This window comes from Sus scrofa, chromosome 5 (assembly GCF_054392235.1).
Source record: "Sus scrofa isolate SSC_HxYL_T2T_F1_AM1 chromosome 5, Sscrofa_HxYL_maternal_Yorkshire_Landrace_v2.0, whole genome shotgun sequence".
Classification (NCBI taxonomy): domain Eukaryota; kingdom Metazoa; phylum Chordata; class Mammalia; order Artiodactyla; family Suidae; genus Sus; species Sus scrofa.
The window spans coordinates 20,154,804-20,171,627 of NC_139387.1; the positions used below are offsets into that span (position 1 = coordinate 20,154,804).

The 16,824-nt window shown below is 52.2% G+C and overlaps 1 protein-coding gene across 1 annotated transcript; it reads right to left on the minus strand.

The window, feature by feature from the left end:
• Positions 1-1,958: 1,958 nt before the first annotated feature.
• Positions 1,959-15,469, minus strand: LOC100621351 (keratin, type II cytoskeletal 5-like). Its single transcript, XM_003355393.6, has 9 exons — positions 14,923-15,469; positions 12,939-13,147; positions 10,509-10,569; positions 9,608-9,703; positions 8,048-8,212; positions 7,245-7,370; positions 6,287-6,507; positions 5,415-5,449; positions 1,959-4,026 (listed from the first exon to the last, which is right to left on the minus strand). Exons 1-9 carry the CDS (start codon positions 15,400-15,402, stop codon positions 3,839-3,841), a joined length of 1,581 nt encoding a protein of 526 aa, XP_003355441.3. The 5' UTR covers positions 15,403-15,469; the 3' UTR covers positions 1,959-3,838.
• Between the last annotated feature and the right edge of the window lie 1,355 nt (positions 15,470-16,824).

Here is a 16,824-nt window from a genome sequence, read left to right on the forward strand (position 1 = left end):
TTTCCTTGTTTATGGGGGTGATGAAAGGGGCCAACCAGACAGATGTGTTTGGCCAATTCCATGGCTCAGCCTCAAGGAAAGGGAGAGTTGGGACTACATACCCTTTCATGGTGGGAGGTGGAGATGAATTATATACCCTGCTGCTCTGAGATTAGAGGCTAAATTAGATGTGCTTGAGGAGGCTCTAGTCCCCCAAGGCTGTTTCTATGTTTTTCTGTGGATGCTCCAGGTCTAAGCACCCTCCAGCAGCTCCTAGGTGGTCCTGAAAGCGCCCAGCGACGGAGGCTTTGGGCGTGAGAGAAGCCTCCCTAAACAGGCTGGGCCCTGGCCCTCCTCAGGCCAGCCGGGGTCCTGGCTCTGGTTCAGCCACCCCCTTTCCTTCTAGGGCTGCTGAGCTAGAAGTCTCCAGACAGACTCCTGTCTCCAGAGCCTGGTTAGTCCTGGCTGGAAGGGACTCAAGTAGAGGTGCCTTGCGCTAGAGGAGGGGAGGGGTGGACACTCTTCCCACGACTCTTTGGGCCCTGCATGGCTGTGGGCATAACTGACACCATCTTGGCCTGTACAATTCCTCCTGTCCTTCTGCCCCACCCCCACCCCCAACTCAGGACTGTACTGTGTGGGAAAGTACTTCCCTGTCATCAAGGGCTTTGTGGTTCATAGATACTGTTTTCTAATCATTGGGTCCAGATAGCCCCTCTGCTCTGTTAGTCCTGTGCAACCATGAAAACCTTCCCTGACGTATTCCCGGAGCCTGTGACTTACCCATTCATAAATTTTGACTTAGAAATGCATGTCCTATTTCCAAGCACTGACCCCCACCCTGTACCCCAAGTTAACTATACAATTGTCCCAAGGGTCCTTCAGGGGTACAGAGTGCAGCTTCGAATGCTTCTAGATTGTTCACTTGATCCCACCCCAGAAGTAAGTTACATGGTTGTAAATTGATCCCTTGATTATATGGAGCTGCCTGCTTCATTTTTTTGTCTTAAGATACTGTTTCAGTTCAATAGGTACTTTTCATTCCCTCTATCCTCCAACAGCACCCCCGCCCCAGATGGGGTGGATGGATGTCAGGTATTAGGTCAGGGTTCCTTTCCCTATCTCCCTGCCTGAGTCTCCCTGAGGTGGACAGAACTTGCTCTGGCCCAAGAAAATCTCTGGGGATGGTTGTTGCTTTTAGGAGTTGTTCAGGTGGATGCAGGATACAGTCTTTCTCTCCAGAACCCAAGTCACAACTCTCTGGAGATGCTTGAAGCCCTCTTCCCGTTGTCATCTCTCCCTCTTTCCATCAGTCCCATCAGTGAAACCACTGCTGTGACCAACTGGTCTTTCCCTTCTGCCCTGTGACCTTTTCCCAGGTCAAAATCAAGTCAACAGTTTTAATAGTATCATTTATTAAGTGCTTCTTCTGTGTTGGGAGCACCCTGTGCTCTACACCTGCTATCTCATTTAATTCTTCTGGTGACACCATGATGTAGTTTCTATTTTATAGATAAGGAAAGTGGGGACCAGAGTGGTTAGATAACTCTCCAAGCCACACCACTTATCTGAGACAGACTGGGATCCAATCCTATCCTTTTTGATGTCACCATGACTGTTACCTTCTTTCTCAGCTTCCCCACCTCTGGATTAGGAGACTGGAACACAGACATTTCTTGTGCCTGGCAATTCTCAGTCTAAGTGTGACATTGCACACTGTCCCCTTATGCATTGCCTTGACTTTGGGTCCTGGAATGCTTGGGAGGAGAAGACCGGGGCTTGGAGAGATAAGGGGTAGAACAAGAGACCATAGCTGATGATGAGAGGCAGAGTCAGGCGGGGGTCCTGTGGCATGGTGTCAGGGGATTTTCACTCTGCCCTAGAGTAAGCATTGTGGGTGAATGGCACCTGCTCACAGACAACTCCATTTCCAAGGTCATCCTCTGAGCGTGGGATAGGACATAGACTCAGTCAAGACCTAGAGAGCTCGGTGACCTTTTATTGCAGCGATTTCAGGGAATTAGGCAGGCACAGGGAGCAGGCAGTTCAGAAGGGTTTGAGCTGTCGGAAGGGGAGTGACATTTTTTTCTGAAATTGTGATCTCTCCTTGTCCTGATAGGAGCAGCACGGCAGCCAGGCTCTCTTGCCTTTGGAGTACATTTTGGTCTCAACTACATGGCAGATGTCTTGAGGGCTTACAGCTCTTTGGACTCCATGGGGAAACCACCCCGTGAAGGCCACTCGAAAAGATCTCTGTGTCTCCCCCACTTCCTTACTGCACCGCCACCCCACCTCTGCTTCCTTCAAGGGGCTGAGCCACAAACCCGTTCAGGGGGAGGAAAAACAAACCCCCTCTCTCTTCCGGGTCTGCTGTCTTGGGCTTTCCGTGTGGGCAGAGAATCTGGTGAACTGCCTTAAAAGAGTTTGGTTCTGGCCAGGGCTGGGGATAGGCAAATCCGCACTGTAGACATTTCAGAGACAGAGAGATAGAAAAGGAAATGTTGAGAGATTGAGAACAGGAAATATACTGCCAAATGGATGACTGGGAGAGGAAGAAAAGAGAAATAAAAGAGAGGAGGGGAGAGGATGGAGAAAGGAGACACACAGGGTTAGAAGAGGAGGAACAGAAAAAGAGAGCGGGGAATTCCCATCATGGTGCAGAGGAAACAAATCTGACGAGGAACCACGAGGTTGCAGGTTCGATCCCTGGGCTCGCTCAGTGGGTTAATGATCTGGCATTGCTGTGGCTATGGTGTAGGCTGGCAGCTGCAGCTCCAATTTGACCCCTAGCCAGGGAACCTCCACATGCCTTGGGTGTGGCCCTAAAAAAAGAGACAAAAGACCAAAAAAAAAAAAAAAAGTAAAAGAAAAAGAAAAAGGGAGTGAGGGTGAAGAAGGAGGTGGAAGGCACAGGGTAAAAAGGAAAGTAAACCATGGCTGAATCAAAGGCAAGCGGAAACTCTGGTGCCTGGAGGATTTTTTGGAAGGACTGCTTCCCAAGGCAGTTCTAATACAGGCTGATGGGGTTCCTTTCTTTGTTGTGTCTGTTCCTTGATGGTCTGGGGCTATCTTTCCTTCACTGTCACGTGAGCCTGGCTTCCTGCTGGCTCATCCTCAGGACCTTTCTGATTGGGATGGCAATTTCAATATGGTCTTGAACAAGGCGGATGTGGAAGGGTGTAGCTCTGGACTCTTAGGGAACGTAGCCCCAGGCCACAGGGAAGTGTTGGGTTGTGGATAACGTTGTTCCATTCTAGCTTGAGTAATCGAATTGGTCATATTTTGAAGGGCATTGATTTCTCGTTCAAATATTCGGACGTCAGGAGGGGGCTGGGGAAGTGGCTGGAGGCCCTGCAGGGAGGAGAGGGAGGGCAGTGAGGAGGGACTCTGTGGGGAAGGGTTTGCCACATTGTCTCAGGCGAGGGCACCTGCAGGAGAGGTGTTCTGTCGGTGGTGGGAAAGCAGAGACCTGAACTGCACTCAGCTTCTCTGGGGGCACTAGGGTCAGTTCTAAGCAGCCCCCAAGAGGACTGTGGTCGCAGACAATCTGGGTCAGACAGGAAGAAGCCACTGCAGGGAATGTTCCAGCCCAAGTCTTGGCATATGGCATTTAGAACAGTTGCAATGGGTGCCCGTGGACCCTGGAGGGCTCTGGGATGACCAACAAGTGGGGAACTTTTGCGAGGACCTGTCTGGAGGTGGAGGGATGGACGAGGACTCGCAAGCCACTTCCCTGCTCCCTGTGCCTTCCATTGATTCTGTGCATGGGGGTCAGCAAAGCGGTGGGTCTTAGGGCTGGGGTGGGGGCGGGGTGTAGAGGGGAGGCAGCCGGGTGGGGATGGGGGTGCAGGAGGGCCCTTTAGCTCCTGTAGCTCCTGGTGGACGAGGTCTTGGAAATGATGCGCATGCTGGAGCTGCTGCCGCTCATGTTGCGGCCGCTGGTGGAGCTGAAGCTGCCTCCGCTGCTGCCGTAGCTGAGGCCGCCCCCGGTCATGCAGAGGCCACCGCCGCTGCTGTAGCCTGAGCCCCCCGAGGAGGAGACCACGGCTGTGGAGAGAAGGCACAGAACCCACTGGCAGGCTCCTCCCGGGTGTCTTGCCCAGGGGCTCCCAGGGGACCTCGAGACCGCATCACACGCTGCCTCCACGTACACAGGACGTGGCAAGGGTCAAAGCTTTCCCAGCTGTGACCACACTGGTCTCCTCATTGGACCTGAGTGGATGCCTTTACTGCCATCACTCCCAGAGTTCCTGCTGTTGCACAGCGGAAATGAATCCGACCAGGAACCATGAGGATGCGGTTTTGATCCCTGGCCTTGCTCAGTGGGTGAAGGATCTGGCATTGCTGTGAGCTGTGGCTCCAATTAGACCCCTAGCCTGGGAACTCCATATGCCATGGGTGCAGCCCTAAAAAAAAAGACAAAAGACAAAAAAAAAAAAAAAAAAGATCATCACTCCCATTGATAGAGGGGAAAACAGAGGTGCCAGTGGGCTGCCAAGGTCACATCTGCCAGAAACACAGGCTTTGGGGCCCTGTGCTCGTCCCTCTTCTCTACCTGGGCCTCCCAAGCTGGTGGGGCATGAGGCTCCATATCATGTGTGGGGATCCTTGGCTCCCAGCCGGGAGGGGCCCGGAGGCCATCCAGGTGAACACCCTGGACTGGAATCCCCTCCGCTGTGTCACCCTGAGGCAATTCTTCAGCTTCTGCTCCAATCCCCTCAGTGATGGGGAGCTCACTGCCTCGGGGTACAGCTCTCCCAGCCTGCCAGACACTCGAAGACACCTTTCGCCCTCCCCTCTCAGTGTCCCTTTCTCCAGGTGGAGCATCCTTGTTCTTTTTATTCATTCATTTACAGCCCTATCCTGGCTTTCCAGCCTCCCTTGCGTGGTCTGACTCAAGTAGGGTTAAGGGAACTCCACCTCCCCCTGCTGGGGACATCATCGCGCTCCATGGATGCCGCAGGAGCCTGCTGGTCCTCCTGCGGGATGGCTCCCCCCGCCCCCCGACTTCCCTCCTGGCACCTGAAGCCAAGCCCTCCTGCTCTACTTGTCCAATTAATTTGCTTCAATTCTAAATGCAAGTCTTTAGCCATCGGCTGTTGGATAGCCTCTTGTTAGTAGTGCGAGTTTGAATTCCTGCCAGAACTAGTTGAGAAATGAAATCAGGCATTCAGACTGGGAGCCTATTGCTCTGTCCTGTAACTGGTGTCCTTGGACCTGGGTGGAGCATTTCTGTGACCTCCTGGGGGAAGTCACCATGAGCCTCTCTTCATCCCCCTGAGGTCAAGGACCAAAGAAGACAGGGATCCCTAGGAGGATGTTAATGGTGTCCTCGCCCCAGCTCGCTCACTCTCTGTTCACCAAGTCCTTGTTAGGGATGTTATTAGTTTCCGTTTTACCTCCCACTTTTCTATCGTCCCAGGACATTTACTCACAGATGTTCACGGGTCCGACGCCTTCTCCTGTGAGTCTGTTGCAGAAGGAGAGAGAAAGACACATTTCATTTGCTGAGAAGTTGGAGAGCCCTGGGTTCTTCATATTCAAAGCCATAAGCACAGAGGGTTTGCTGTGTGCCAGGTACTGTGCTTAACAAGCATTTCAGGAGTTCCTGTTGTGGCTCAGCAGAAACAAATCTGACTAGTATCCATGAAGATGCAGGTTCGATTCCTGGCCTCGCTCAGTGCGTTGAGGATCCGGTGTTGCCATGAGCTGTGGTGAAGGTGGCAGACGTGGCTCGGGTCTGGTGTTGCTGTGTCTGTGGCATGGGCTGGTGGCTACAGCTCTGATTCGACCTCTAGCCTGGGAACTTCCATATGCCTTGAGTGTGGCCCTAAAAAAGCAAAAAGCAAGCAAACAAAACCCCATGTGTTTCATTCATCTCATCAGTTGCAGGAAGCTAGTATGGATCTGGGAGGGCACATCCAGCACAGAGATCAAGTCAAGATATTATAGAGAAATGGGCACAGGGAGGGGCAGTCAGTAGGCATCTCTGGGCAGACACGGAGCCCTGGAGCCTCGTCTCAAGTGCGACCTCATTTGTTACGGAGCCTGGGCAGAAATGGCCCTGCCAGTGACTCTCCGGGTAGTCATGGGCCACCTCTTCCTGACACTTTCACCCTGGCTCCTGCTCTGGGTCCCACAGGGGCAATGGGAGGGAGCAGCTGCAGGACGCCTCCAGAGAACAGCTACATTTGAATCCCATTTCGGCCCTGGGCATATCTATGTGGGGCCTGACACTATGGGGCTCTTGGCCTCTGTGTTCTGGTAACATCCATTTGAACCATGGTAGGAGGAGAGGGTCGCCCACCTGCACTCCTCGCCCTCCAGCAGCTTGCGGTAGGTGGCGATCTCGATGTCCAGGGCCAGCTTGACGTTCATCAGCTCCTGGTACTCACGCAGCTGTCGCGCCATGTCCTGCTTGGCCTTCTGCAGGGCGTCCTCCAGCTCGGCCAGCTTGTGCTTGGCGTCCTTGAGGGCCAGCTCCCCACGCTGCTCTGCGTCAGCAATGGCAGACTGGAGTGTGGCACACTGCCGAGAGGACACAGGCATTTGTGCAATCATCCACGGGGAACGTAGCAAGGTGTGGGCTTTAGTTTAACAAATAGGGAAGAGCGTCCTGAAACAGACTTCATGCAAAGGAGGATGGTACTTCATCATCTTTAAAAAGAAGATTAATCTCTGTTCCCTTTGGATAATCTGTGACTTAACCTGGAATGGAGAAATGATTTTGAAGGGGGTGTCCTTTTCAAGGCTGAACTTCTCTGGATTGTGGGTAGGTAAAGTGAGTCAAAGATTTGGGCTTTCTTTTCTTTTCTTTTTTTTGCTCTTTAGGGCCATACTTGCGGCACATGGAGGTTCCCAGGCTAAGGGTCGAATCAGAGCTACAGCTACCAGCCTAGGTCACAGCCACAGCAACGCCAGACCCAAGCCTCATCTGTGACCTACACCACAGCTCACGGCAATACCAGATCCCCAACCCACTGAGAAAGGCCAGGGATCGAACCTGCATGTTCGTGGATACTAGTTGGATTCATTTCTGCTGTGCCACAACAGCAACTCCTAAGTTTTGTATCTTTCCTAGAGGAATTGGTGTCGGGCAGATCTCAGAAAGAAGGCCCTGATGTCCCCAGGGGAGTGGGAGGCTGTCCATTTACATTCCTGGATGGTCAGCCATCTGGGGAGGCTTCGCGGACTGAATGAAGACAGGCCAGGTCTGCCCAGAGGCAGGGGCATGGATGGGATGGCCCCTGGGGGCTCAGCCCTACCTGCTTCTTCAGGTTGTCAATCTCAGAGCGCAGCCTCTGTATCACCCGGTTCAGCTCAGAGATCTCCATCTTGGTGGAGCGGAGGTCGTCCCCGTGCCGGCCGGCCGACCGCTGCAGCTCCTCGTACTGGGAGCAGGAGAAGCAGGAGGCAGGGATGGTCAGGCCAGAGGAGAGAAGGCGGTGAATTCCCAGGGCCCAACAGGCTTCCGAGGTGCTGCCCGGGGGCACTTCCTTTTGCCCCCAGCCCTCTCCATCACTCCATCTCTTTATCACCTCTTGGCTCTGCCCTTCATTCTCCATGTCTGCAGGCTCCACCCCACAGCTGGCCCCTTCCTCTATCCCGCCTTACAGGCCTCTTCTCCAGCACCAGACTTCTCACTCCCACAAACTCAGCATCCTGCAGAGTTGCCTGTCACTCTCTGATTTTAAAGCTTTTTCATACCTCTTTTCCTTGGCACTAGGTGTCATATTCCAAGGGACTCCCTAGCCCACACTCCCTCTCTCACCCCTGCTGGCATTGGTGGCCATCCCTCTCCTCTCTTCTGTAGGGCATTGAAGGTGTGTCCATCCCTCCCCCCACCCGCCCCCATGGCAGAAGGACAGACCACCTCTTGCCTTTGTCTGGCCCTTCCCCCAGGTCCTGATGGTGCCATCTGAGGAGTGCTCAGAACAGAGGGGGAGCCCCAAGCTGAACTCAGATCCCTTTGACCCCATCTGACTGGGAAGACAAGGCTCTTATCTAATCCGCCTTTGAGGCCCCAGTTCTCTACCATTGTTTCCTGAACTTGACCTTGATACCTCACCTTGATCTGGTACCAAGACTCAGCCTCAGCCCGACTACGGTTGGCAATGTCCTCATACTGGGCCTTGACCTCGGAGATGATGCTGTCTAGGTCCAGCTTGCGGTTGTTGTCCATGGACAGGATCACAGAGGTCTCGGAGATCTGGGCCTGAAGCTGAGCCAGCTCCTGTGAGAGGGCCCAGAAGGGAGAGCTGAAGCAGGGTGTGTGTGTGTGTGTGTGTGTGTGTGTGTGTGTGCGCGTGCACATGTGCATCTATGCATGTGTATTGGGAGACTGACCAGGCCCGCAGAATAGACTTGGCATCGAGGACCTCACTAGCACCCTTAGGATGGAACAGCCAGCTTAGGTCTGAAAGGGAGGTCACTGAATTTACCCCCATTCTCTGTCACCACCTCATCTGCACAGAGGGAGCAGCATCTCAGGTAATTCTCCAGAAGTCACTCCCATTGTCAAGGGCATGCATCTTGCTGTGACCTGTCAGTGCTGTGATGTCTCATATTCTGAGAAAATGCAGCCTTTCGCCCCAAATAAAGACATTATTGTGGGAAAGAAAACTGAGTCAGAAAGAGCCAGAGAGATGTGCTGCGTCCAAGCCCCATTTCCCAGCTTTGCTCCGCCCTGCTCCTCGGGCATGGGAAGTGAAAAACAGCTCGAAACAGCAGAAAGACCTGAAAAATTCAAGTCTTGGATTTGCCAAGCAGGTTAGATAGCATCTCTGTGTCAGAGGGACTAGTCATCGTGCTGCTTCCCAGGATTTCTGTGAGCACGAAATGCATTCATGTCCGCCAAAATGGGTTTTGAAACAGAAAATGCACAATTAATTTGTTAGGGATTATTTTTCAAAATCATCTAAGGCAGGGGTTCCCAAAATGTGACCCTTGGACCAGCAGCATCAGTACCACCTGGGAACTTGATTAAAATGAAACAATTTGGGCCCCACCCTAGTCTTCCTGAGTCAAGACTGGTGTTCTAACAAGACCTCTAGAAGATTCTGATGAGTTATAAAATTTGAGCTCAAATCTATGTAAAAATACCCCCTTTCTTTCTTTTTTGGTTCCTGCATTTCCTGTTTCAAGAAATTGTTATTTTTTGTTGTTGTGATGCAATTTGTTTTTTTCCAAATAGTTTTTCCTTGTAGCAGACCTAGCTGGGTCAGCCCAAAGGTTTGCTATTCGGAATTGGAAGCCAACACCACCCTGGTGAATAAGCAGAGAAAGCGATGCCTTTTTTTTGCCCCAAGTCTGTCAGATGGTCTTGGAAGCCATTTGAAGACATAGATCCATGTTCCTGCTCCCAAAACATGGCCAACTTCTGTTGGGCATCAAACATGTGTAACCTCATGGGCGTGTCATCTGTCCTCACCAGGCCCAGCTGCAAGACTCAGTGCACCTGCATTCCCACCATAACATCTCTGATCCCATCTCTACTACTCCCCACTCGCTTACTCCACTCCAGCCACCTGGGCCTCCTCCTTGTGTTCCTGGGTCCTCAATTCCTTCAGGTTATCACCCATTACTGACTGGGGGTGGGGTGGGGAAGGGTGTACCTGGCACCACTTACCGCATCGTAGAAAGCCCTTAGAAAGTTGATTTCGTCCATTAAGGCTTCCACCTTGGCCTCCAACTCCACCTTGCTCATGTAGGCGGCATCCACGTCCTAGGCACAGAAGATGCTGTCACTCTGAGTACCCCCCCTTCCTGGGTCAGCCAGCCCCTCCATCTGTGAATGAGGTCAGAGAACTTCAGCTCCCCAGGTGAGCATGTTTCTCTCTCCCAGGCCATGGCTGGAGTGGAATTTACAGGGGCTGCAAACTGTGTGAGGACCAGGACACTCAGGGAAATGCCCGCCTGCTCATCAGCGGGTGCCGCGTGGAAGGCCCTCCCACGTCATCATGTGGTGAGGACCACCCATCCCCGGGTCTCCCCTGTGTCTGAGAGGCTTGCCCTCCTCCTCAAAATCTGCCCCTCCCTCCCCTTCAGACACAGATGCTCTGTTCTTCCTCCTCCAGATGAACTCCTGAGGCCGGTCCTCCCCCTCCCTCTGCCCATCTCTGCTAAGCAGAAAGGTCCATGGCTCCTGGACCTCCTCTCCTGGAATTGGTCCCCATCCTGTGTCCATCTCAAGCCTGACTTGAGGTCCTACAGACTCATCTCAATGCAAGACCCCGTTTGCCTCCCCTCTTCCTGTACCTGACTCCACCTGGGGAGGGGGCAGGGGTCATGATTTACACTCGGGACTCTGGTGTCCTGACTGGCTTCTAGTTATCTGGGTAACCTGGGGAACATTTATTTAACTTCCCTGACCCTGAGTCTTCTCCCTCCTAAAGTAAAACCTGCTTCCAAGATTGCCTGTGCCAATTAAATAAAGCCTTGCCTGCAGGGCTGCTGGCTTAGGTGACAACTGTCACTCCCAGAAGGGGCCGCCTGGGCCCAGAGTCAGGAGGGAGCACCTTCTGACTCACCTTCTTGAGCACCACGAACTCATTCTCTGCCACCGTGCGCCTGTTGATTTCTTCTTCGTACCTGTGGGAAGGATGAAGCGGATGGGTGCTGGGGGTGGGGTGAGGTCCCGTAGTGAGATGGCAGGTGGGATTCCAGAGCAGACTTGGAAAATGGGCGGCTGTGGCATTGCTCTCCCCAATCCCAATTCCATCAAACAACCACCCCGTCCACCTGAATCCCAAACTCAGAACAGGGGCAACACAGAACCATCCCTCATGCCTCCTGAGGTGGCTTTCTCACAGCTCTGCTCCTCAGAGGTCCCGTGAAGGGGTGCACATGCTTCCTTTTTCCCCCGTGGTCTCACCCCAACCCAACCAGGGTGGTCATGAGGGGAGGAACAGAGGACAGAAGAGGCAGGCAGCCTAGGCCTGGGCCGGCACCTGCACCCCGTGGCTCCCTCACATTGCCTCACTCTTCTGCTCTCAGCCACGGACCCGTGGCCTGGGGAGCAGAGTCTTCAGGCTCGTAAGATACCTCCCTCTTTTCCCTCCATCAAGTTTTCTCATCTTCAGTTTTCCCTTAGGCAGTAAGCTCCCGCTCCCTTGGGTTCCCCCTTCTATCCACCCCCACCCCCCCGCCAACTGGTCTCTGGGAAGGATGTTTTACGTCTACTCTGAATAACCCATTTCCCATCCCACCTCCTATTGGGATCTGCCAATCCCACCCTCTTGGAGGCTCTGGATGGCTGGGCTGTGGTTTGGGCTTTATCCCTTCCATCTACCAGCTGAATAACCTGGGAAGGGTCACTTGACCTCTCAGAGGCTCTTTGCCATCTATGGGTCATCTTATTATTATTTTTAAAACCACAAAGAACTATCCCACATGGCATGCATAGCCAGAATCTCCCCTGCTTTTATCTTTCTTCTATTGTCCAGTAGGATCTGAGAAAACTCTTTCCTGCGACACCATCTTCAGAACTGTGCTCTCTCCTAGGTTCTCTGGGACAACTGATTTGGGTTTCCTTATTAAGTCTTCGTGGTGTCTTTTCATTAAATCTGACCACTGCACCTAACTCCGTGCAATTGTCCTTCTGCATTCCCAGTTCACAGGGCCTCTGCCAGAGGGCAAGCATCACGAGGCCCTGCACGGACCTCTCAGACACCTGCCACAGGAACATCACAGTCCTTTAACCAGGAGCACATTCTCAACAGATCCCCCCACCCCGTATCCCTCCTCTGTGCCTCTTTCCTTCTCAATCTTAAGCTTGTGTCTCCTCCTCCAGGAAGCCTTCTTGGATTGAAACACTATTTTCCCACATTTGCATGATATTGTAAATTGCCCATCTGCACTTGCTTCTCTTGTCTATGTTTGCATCACTACACAATATATCTAACCATCAATACAGTAAAAATAGCTAGCATGTATTACGGGCTTGCTTTTGTGCCAGGCACCAAAAAAGCAGTCTATCAAGTGAGTACTTTGGATGTGAGTTTTGGTTTAATATTCTCCCTCCCCCATGAAGTGAGTACTGTTAATATCCTTTTTAACAGACGAAGTAACTGGGGCTTTGAGAAGTTAGTCTTCTTTGGGTCATTGATCCAGTAAGTGGTTGAGCCAAGATTATAACATCTGACTAGATTTTGCAGTGCTGCTCAGGAGAACGTTCAGTGATGATGGAAATACTCTATGTCTACAACCATTATGGGACCCATTAGTCACATGGGATGACTGGGCACTTGAAAGTGGCTAGTGTCACTGAAGGGCTGACTTTTATATTTTATTTAATTTTCCTTAATTTAAACTTAAATAGCCCCATGTGGCTACCATGTTAGTGCAATTCTAAAAGCTGGACACTCACTACATTATACAAATAGGAACCAAAATTTATTTTGTTTGGACCAAGAACACTAGAAATAAATTAAAACAATAAAAATAAGGAATTGTTCATATCTATAGGCACTAACATGCTATTATGTTTCATGGTGTGTATGTGTGTCTGTGTGTGTGTGTGAAGTTCCAGGGAGAAGGCAGGAGTTATGCCTCTTTTTTCTTCATTCTCCAGCCTTGGCCTGGGTTAGGTTAGATACATGTACATTGCATAAGTCAGCAATGGGGTTATGTTGAACAAAGGTGAGCATGAGATTCTGGGGGCTTGATTCATAACTCATGGGTTGCACTTATATAAGCTTGGATGAGTCAGTTACTATCTCAGAGCCTTACTTTCCTCATCTGCAGGGTTTGCAGAATCACACATACCTCGCTCTGCGTGCCCATGTTAGTTATTGTCTCTGAGCCCAGCCTTTCCCCAAAGCCTCAGCATTCTTGACTGCAGGGTCCCAGTTCTTTTTCTGAGTCCACCTCCTTGCCCTAAGTGTGTATCCTCTTTCCCGCTGGGCACTTCTGGAGCGTGGGGCCTCCCCTGGAGCCTCAGGGGCTGAGCCCCTACTCACTTGTTCTTGAAGTCCTCCACCACGTCCTGCATGCTCTTCAGCTCTACCTCCAGCCTGGAGCGCTCTCCCCCCAGGCTGTCCAGCTGCCGCCTCAGGTTGCTGATGTAGGCTTCAAACATAGGCTCGATGTTGGCCCTGGTGGTTTTATGCTCCTGCAAGAGGCTCCACTTTGTCTCCAGGACCTTATTCTGCTGCTCCAGGAACCGCACCTGCTCCCACCAGAGGTAAGAGATGGTGAGTGCTTCCCTGCAGAGCAGCCTCCCGGAAGAGGGCTCTGGGATACTGGACTCCCAACAGTGCAGGGGGTGGGGGACTGCAAGACCTCAGGGGTCCAGGTGGCAGGCCCCTCCTCCTCATCATGGAAGGAGCCAAGCCAGTGTTGATGCAGTGAGTCTGGAGACAGGCGCTGGCTTGGTTTGGAGGTGGGACAAGTGAGGAGGGCCAGAGGGGCTGGAAACCCTCTGAATACACCAAACCATGCTGATGCGTGGCTGCTGAAGAAGAGAACACACTGCCATGTTTCTGAGTGGGATTTCAATTCCTTTTAAATTGGCAGGAGGTTCTTGGTAGAAAATTCAATCCGTTTTCTTTCCGACCTGGTTTCTCTAGATCTAGAATCTGGACTCAGTGGCCCGCACACTCCAGGAATGCTGGAATGGGTCACTCTAGTCACCCTGAGAGGACCTGGGCACAATCCCAGCCATGTCCCTTACCAGCTGTGTGGCCCTGGACAAACCCCTTCTTCTCTCTGCCCTCTTGGGACCCTGTGCTCTTGTGCTACTATTTTGGTTTGTTTGAATTGAATTGCCCTCATCTGCTCCTCTATCTGGGAGGTAGAATTGGGAAGAGGCAAAAATCATTCTCCCTAAAGAAATCCTTCTGTTGGAAGTGGCTGGGGGACCACGGAGTCCCAGAGAACAAAGGAACAAAGGCTTCAAGACTTTGGGATGGGCAGCGTGTCTACAGAGGGTCTTTAACAAACATACCCCACCACCCACCTTCTCTTCCATTGTCCTGGATCCCAGTCCTCTGCAGCCACATCCCATGACCCCATGACCCCTTCAAATAAACCCAGGAAAGCAGGACCCACAACTTTCCCCTCAGAGCCAGGCTTCTGGAAATCTCACATCTGTTGCTGCAAATGCCAGGCCACAGAGGACAGGAGTCATAAAGGCCTCAGCTGAGCTTTTGATTCTATTTATAGTTTCAAAGTCCTGGGTCTATAGCACAAGGAAATTCTTAGCTTGTTAGACCTGCCCGGGGACTTTAGGGTCCATCTGTCCAACCTAACGGAGGCTGGAGAAGTTAAGGATGCTCCTAGCAGGAGAGCTGAGGATGGAGCCTGGGCTGGTTGCCTCTTAGTTTGGCCCTCTTTATTCCAGACTCCAGGCATGGAGCTAAACAGTCCAGATCCTTGAACTGGTTTTTCCAAGGCATAAAAAAACCCAACTCAGGGATGAACTGACATTAGTACACCTGTTTCTTTTTCCAGAACTGGGGAAATCCCTCAGGTTGACAGCAGGAGGGACTCAGGGCTGAAGTCATAGCTTCCCTCAGACCAAAAAGAAAATCTGAAACACTGAGTACGCCCACTCGCTAACCACGCCCACATCACTAGAGAGGTTGCTATAGGACTTGTCCCTGTTAACTGGCAGGCAAAAGTGACTCCAGCCCACTTTTGGGAGCTGAACTTGTAAATTCCATTCCTTTATCCCCTGCCCTCCAAACGAATTCCTTTTTGTTATCTACTTCTAAGCCAAGTACAGAATCACTATTCATGAAAAGAGCAATGGCCTTGCAGTGGATCAGACAGCTCTGGAGTCTGCAGATGGACATTTTGCTCATCTCATCAAGGTGGGAAATCACCTCCCCCTCCACCCTATTAGCAGGGGTGCCAGCCCCCAGGACCTTGGAAAAGCACAAAAAGCAGAGATCCCCCTGGGCACCAACTGCTTTCCTGATGGAGACCCCACCAGCCTCTCACCTTGTCGATGAAGGAGGCGAACTTGTTGTTGAGAGTCTTGATCTGCTCCCGCTCCTCCTTCCGCACCCGCTGGAGGGATGGATCGATCTCCAGGTGGAGGGGGGTCAGGAGACTCTGGTTGACAGTGACCTCCTGGATGCCCCCAGCTCCAGTCATCATCCCACCTCCAAATCCATAGCCGCTGCAGGCTCCCCCAACCCTGTACCCTATGCCCCCGAGACCCAGCCCATAGCCAGCACCTCCTAAGCTGGCCCGGCCCGACCGGTAGCCGCCACTGATGGAAATTCTCTTGCTGCCCCCAAAGCTGTGGAGGCTCCTGGTCCCGAAACCGCCCCCGAAGCCACCCCCAAAGCTCTTCCCGCCCTGGGACACAGAGATGGAGCTGAAACTGGGCCGGCAGCCTGGGAGGAGGCTGGCAGAGGAAGCACTGAAGTTCCGAGAGCCCCCTGACTTGATGGTGACAGAGGAGCGTTGGGTCATGGTGGGAGCCGGCGCCAGAGGGTGAGAGGAATGAAAATGTCAAAGAGATGAGGAGCCGTTCAAGTCTAGGTCTCCCCAGCTCTCCTTGACTTTTATCCCTTTCAAGAACTGGGCTTGGCCAGAGAAGATCAAAGACCACGCTGTTGAGTTCATCTCAAAGGCATGTCTGGCCACGGCCCGTCTTCCTGCCCCGCTCATCATTGCGGGGGAACACCTCACACAGGGCAGGACCAGGCCTGGGTCCCGAACTCCCCTGCACCCGTAGCCCCCCTCCCCATCCAGGTTCTCAGCCACACGCTGCAGACACTCCCACTGCTTCCCATGTATCTCTTCTCGATTTCCAGGTCTTAGACTCTGAACCCAAGCACTTGACTATGCCTTTCCCATCACGATCACTTTTAAAGGAAAAACCCCATTTATTGAGGACTTAATCTGTGCCAGATCATGTTCAGGTCAGTCATAAGCATTAAATTATTTGATTCTTTTTTCTTTTTCTTTTCAGGGCTGCGCCTGCGGCATATGGAAGTTCCTGGGTTAGGGGTGGAATTGGAGCTGCAGCTGCCGGCCTATACCACAGCCACAGCAATGTGGGATCCAAGCTGCATCTGTGACCTACACCACAGCTCATGGCAACACCAGATCCTTAACCCACCGAGGGAGGCCAGGGATCATGCCCGCATCCTCATGGATACTAGTTGGGTTCTTAACCTCTGGAGCCACAACGGGAACTCCTCTTTGATTCTTATAATAAAGTTGTGAGGTTGCATGAGAGCTACGATAAGTAACTCCTTAATACTTGTCTTCTCATAAACTTCACACAGTGCCATGGAGTAGCTATTATGCTTGTTTTGCACAGGAAGCCATTGAGGTGCAGAGTAGATAAGAAACTCAGGACTGCAGGTTACCGGCTCTGAATCACCATTCCTCACATTGAAGGAAGAGAGGTGGCTTGCCCAAGGCAAGGAGCATATTCAGGATTTCACTCCAAATTCCCGTCCTTCTCCCCCTCTTCTCCGAGGTTTCATCCCCTGGTCACCCCTGGGGATCAGGGACACACTCTCAGTGTCATTTCTCTCCTTTGTGCCATCCTCTCCTTCCCAACCCTTCTAAACTCCAGCCCCTGGTTTTACACTCATCTTCCCACATCCCTCATGGTCTCTCCCTTCCCTGCTGCTTAGTGTCCTGCTCCTTCATTCTGGCTGTGCCTCAGATCCCTGGTTCTTAGCGCCCACCAGTTCCGAGCATGGTACCAAGCTCCGAGCCCATTCCACACCCTCCAAGCCCACACCAGCTTCCCCCACTCTGGGCAATGCCGGGGGCTCAGGCCTGATGGGAGAGGTCCAGAGACTGTAAACGCCCACATTTTTACTGTAAACTGTAAAAATGTGGGAGCTGCCTGCAATTATGGGCCAAAATGGCCCC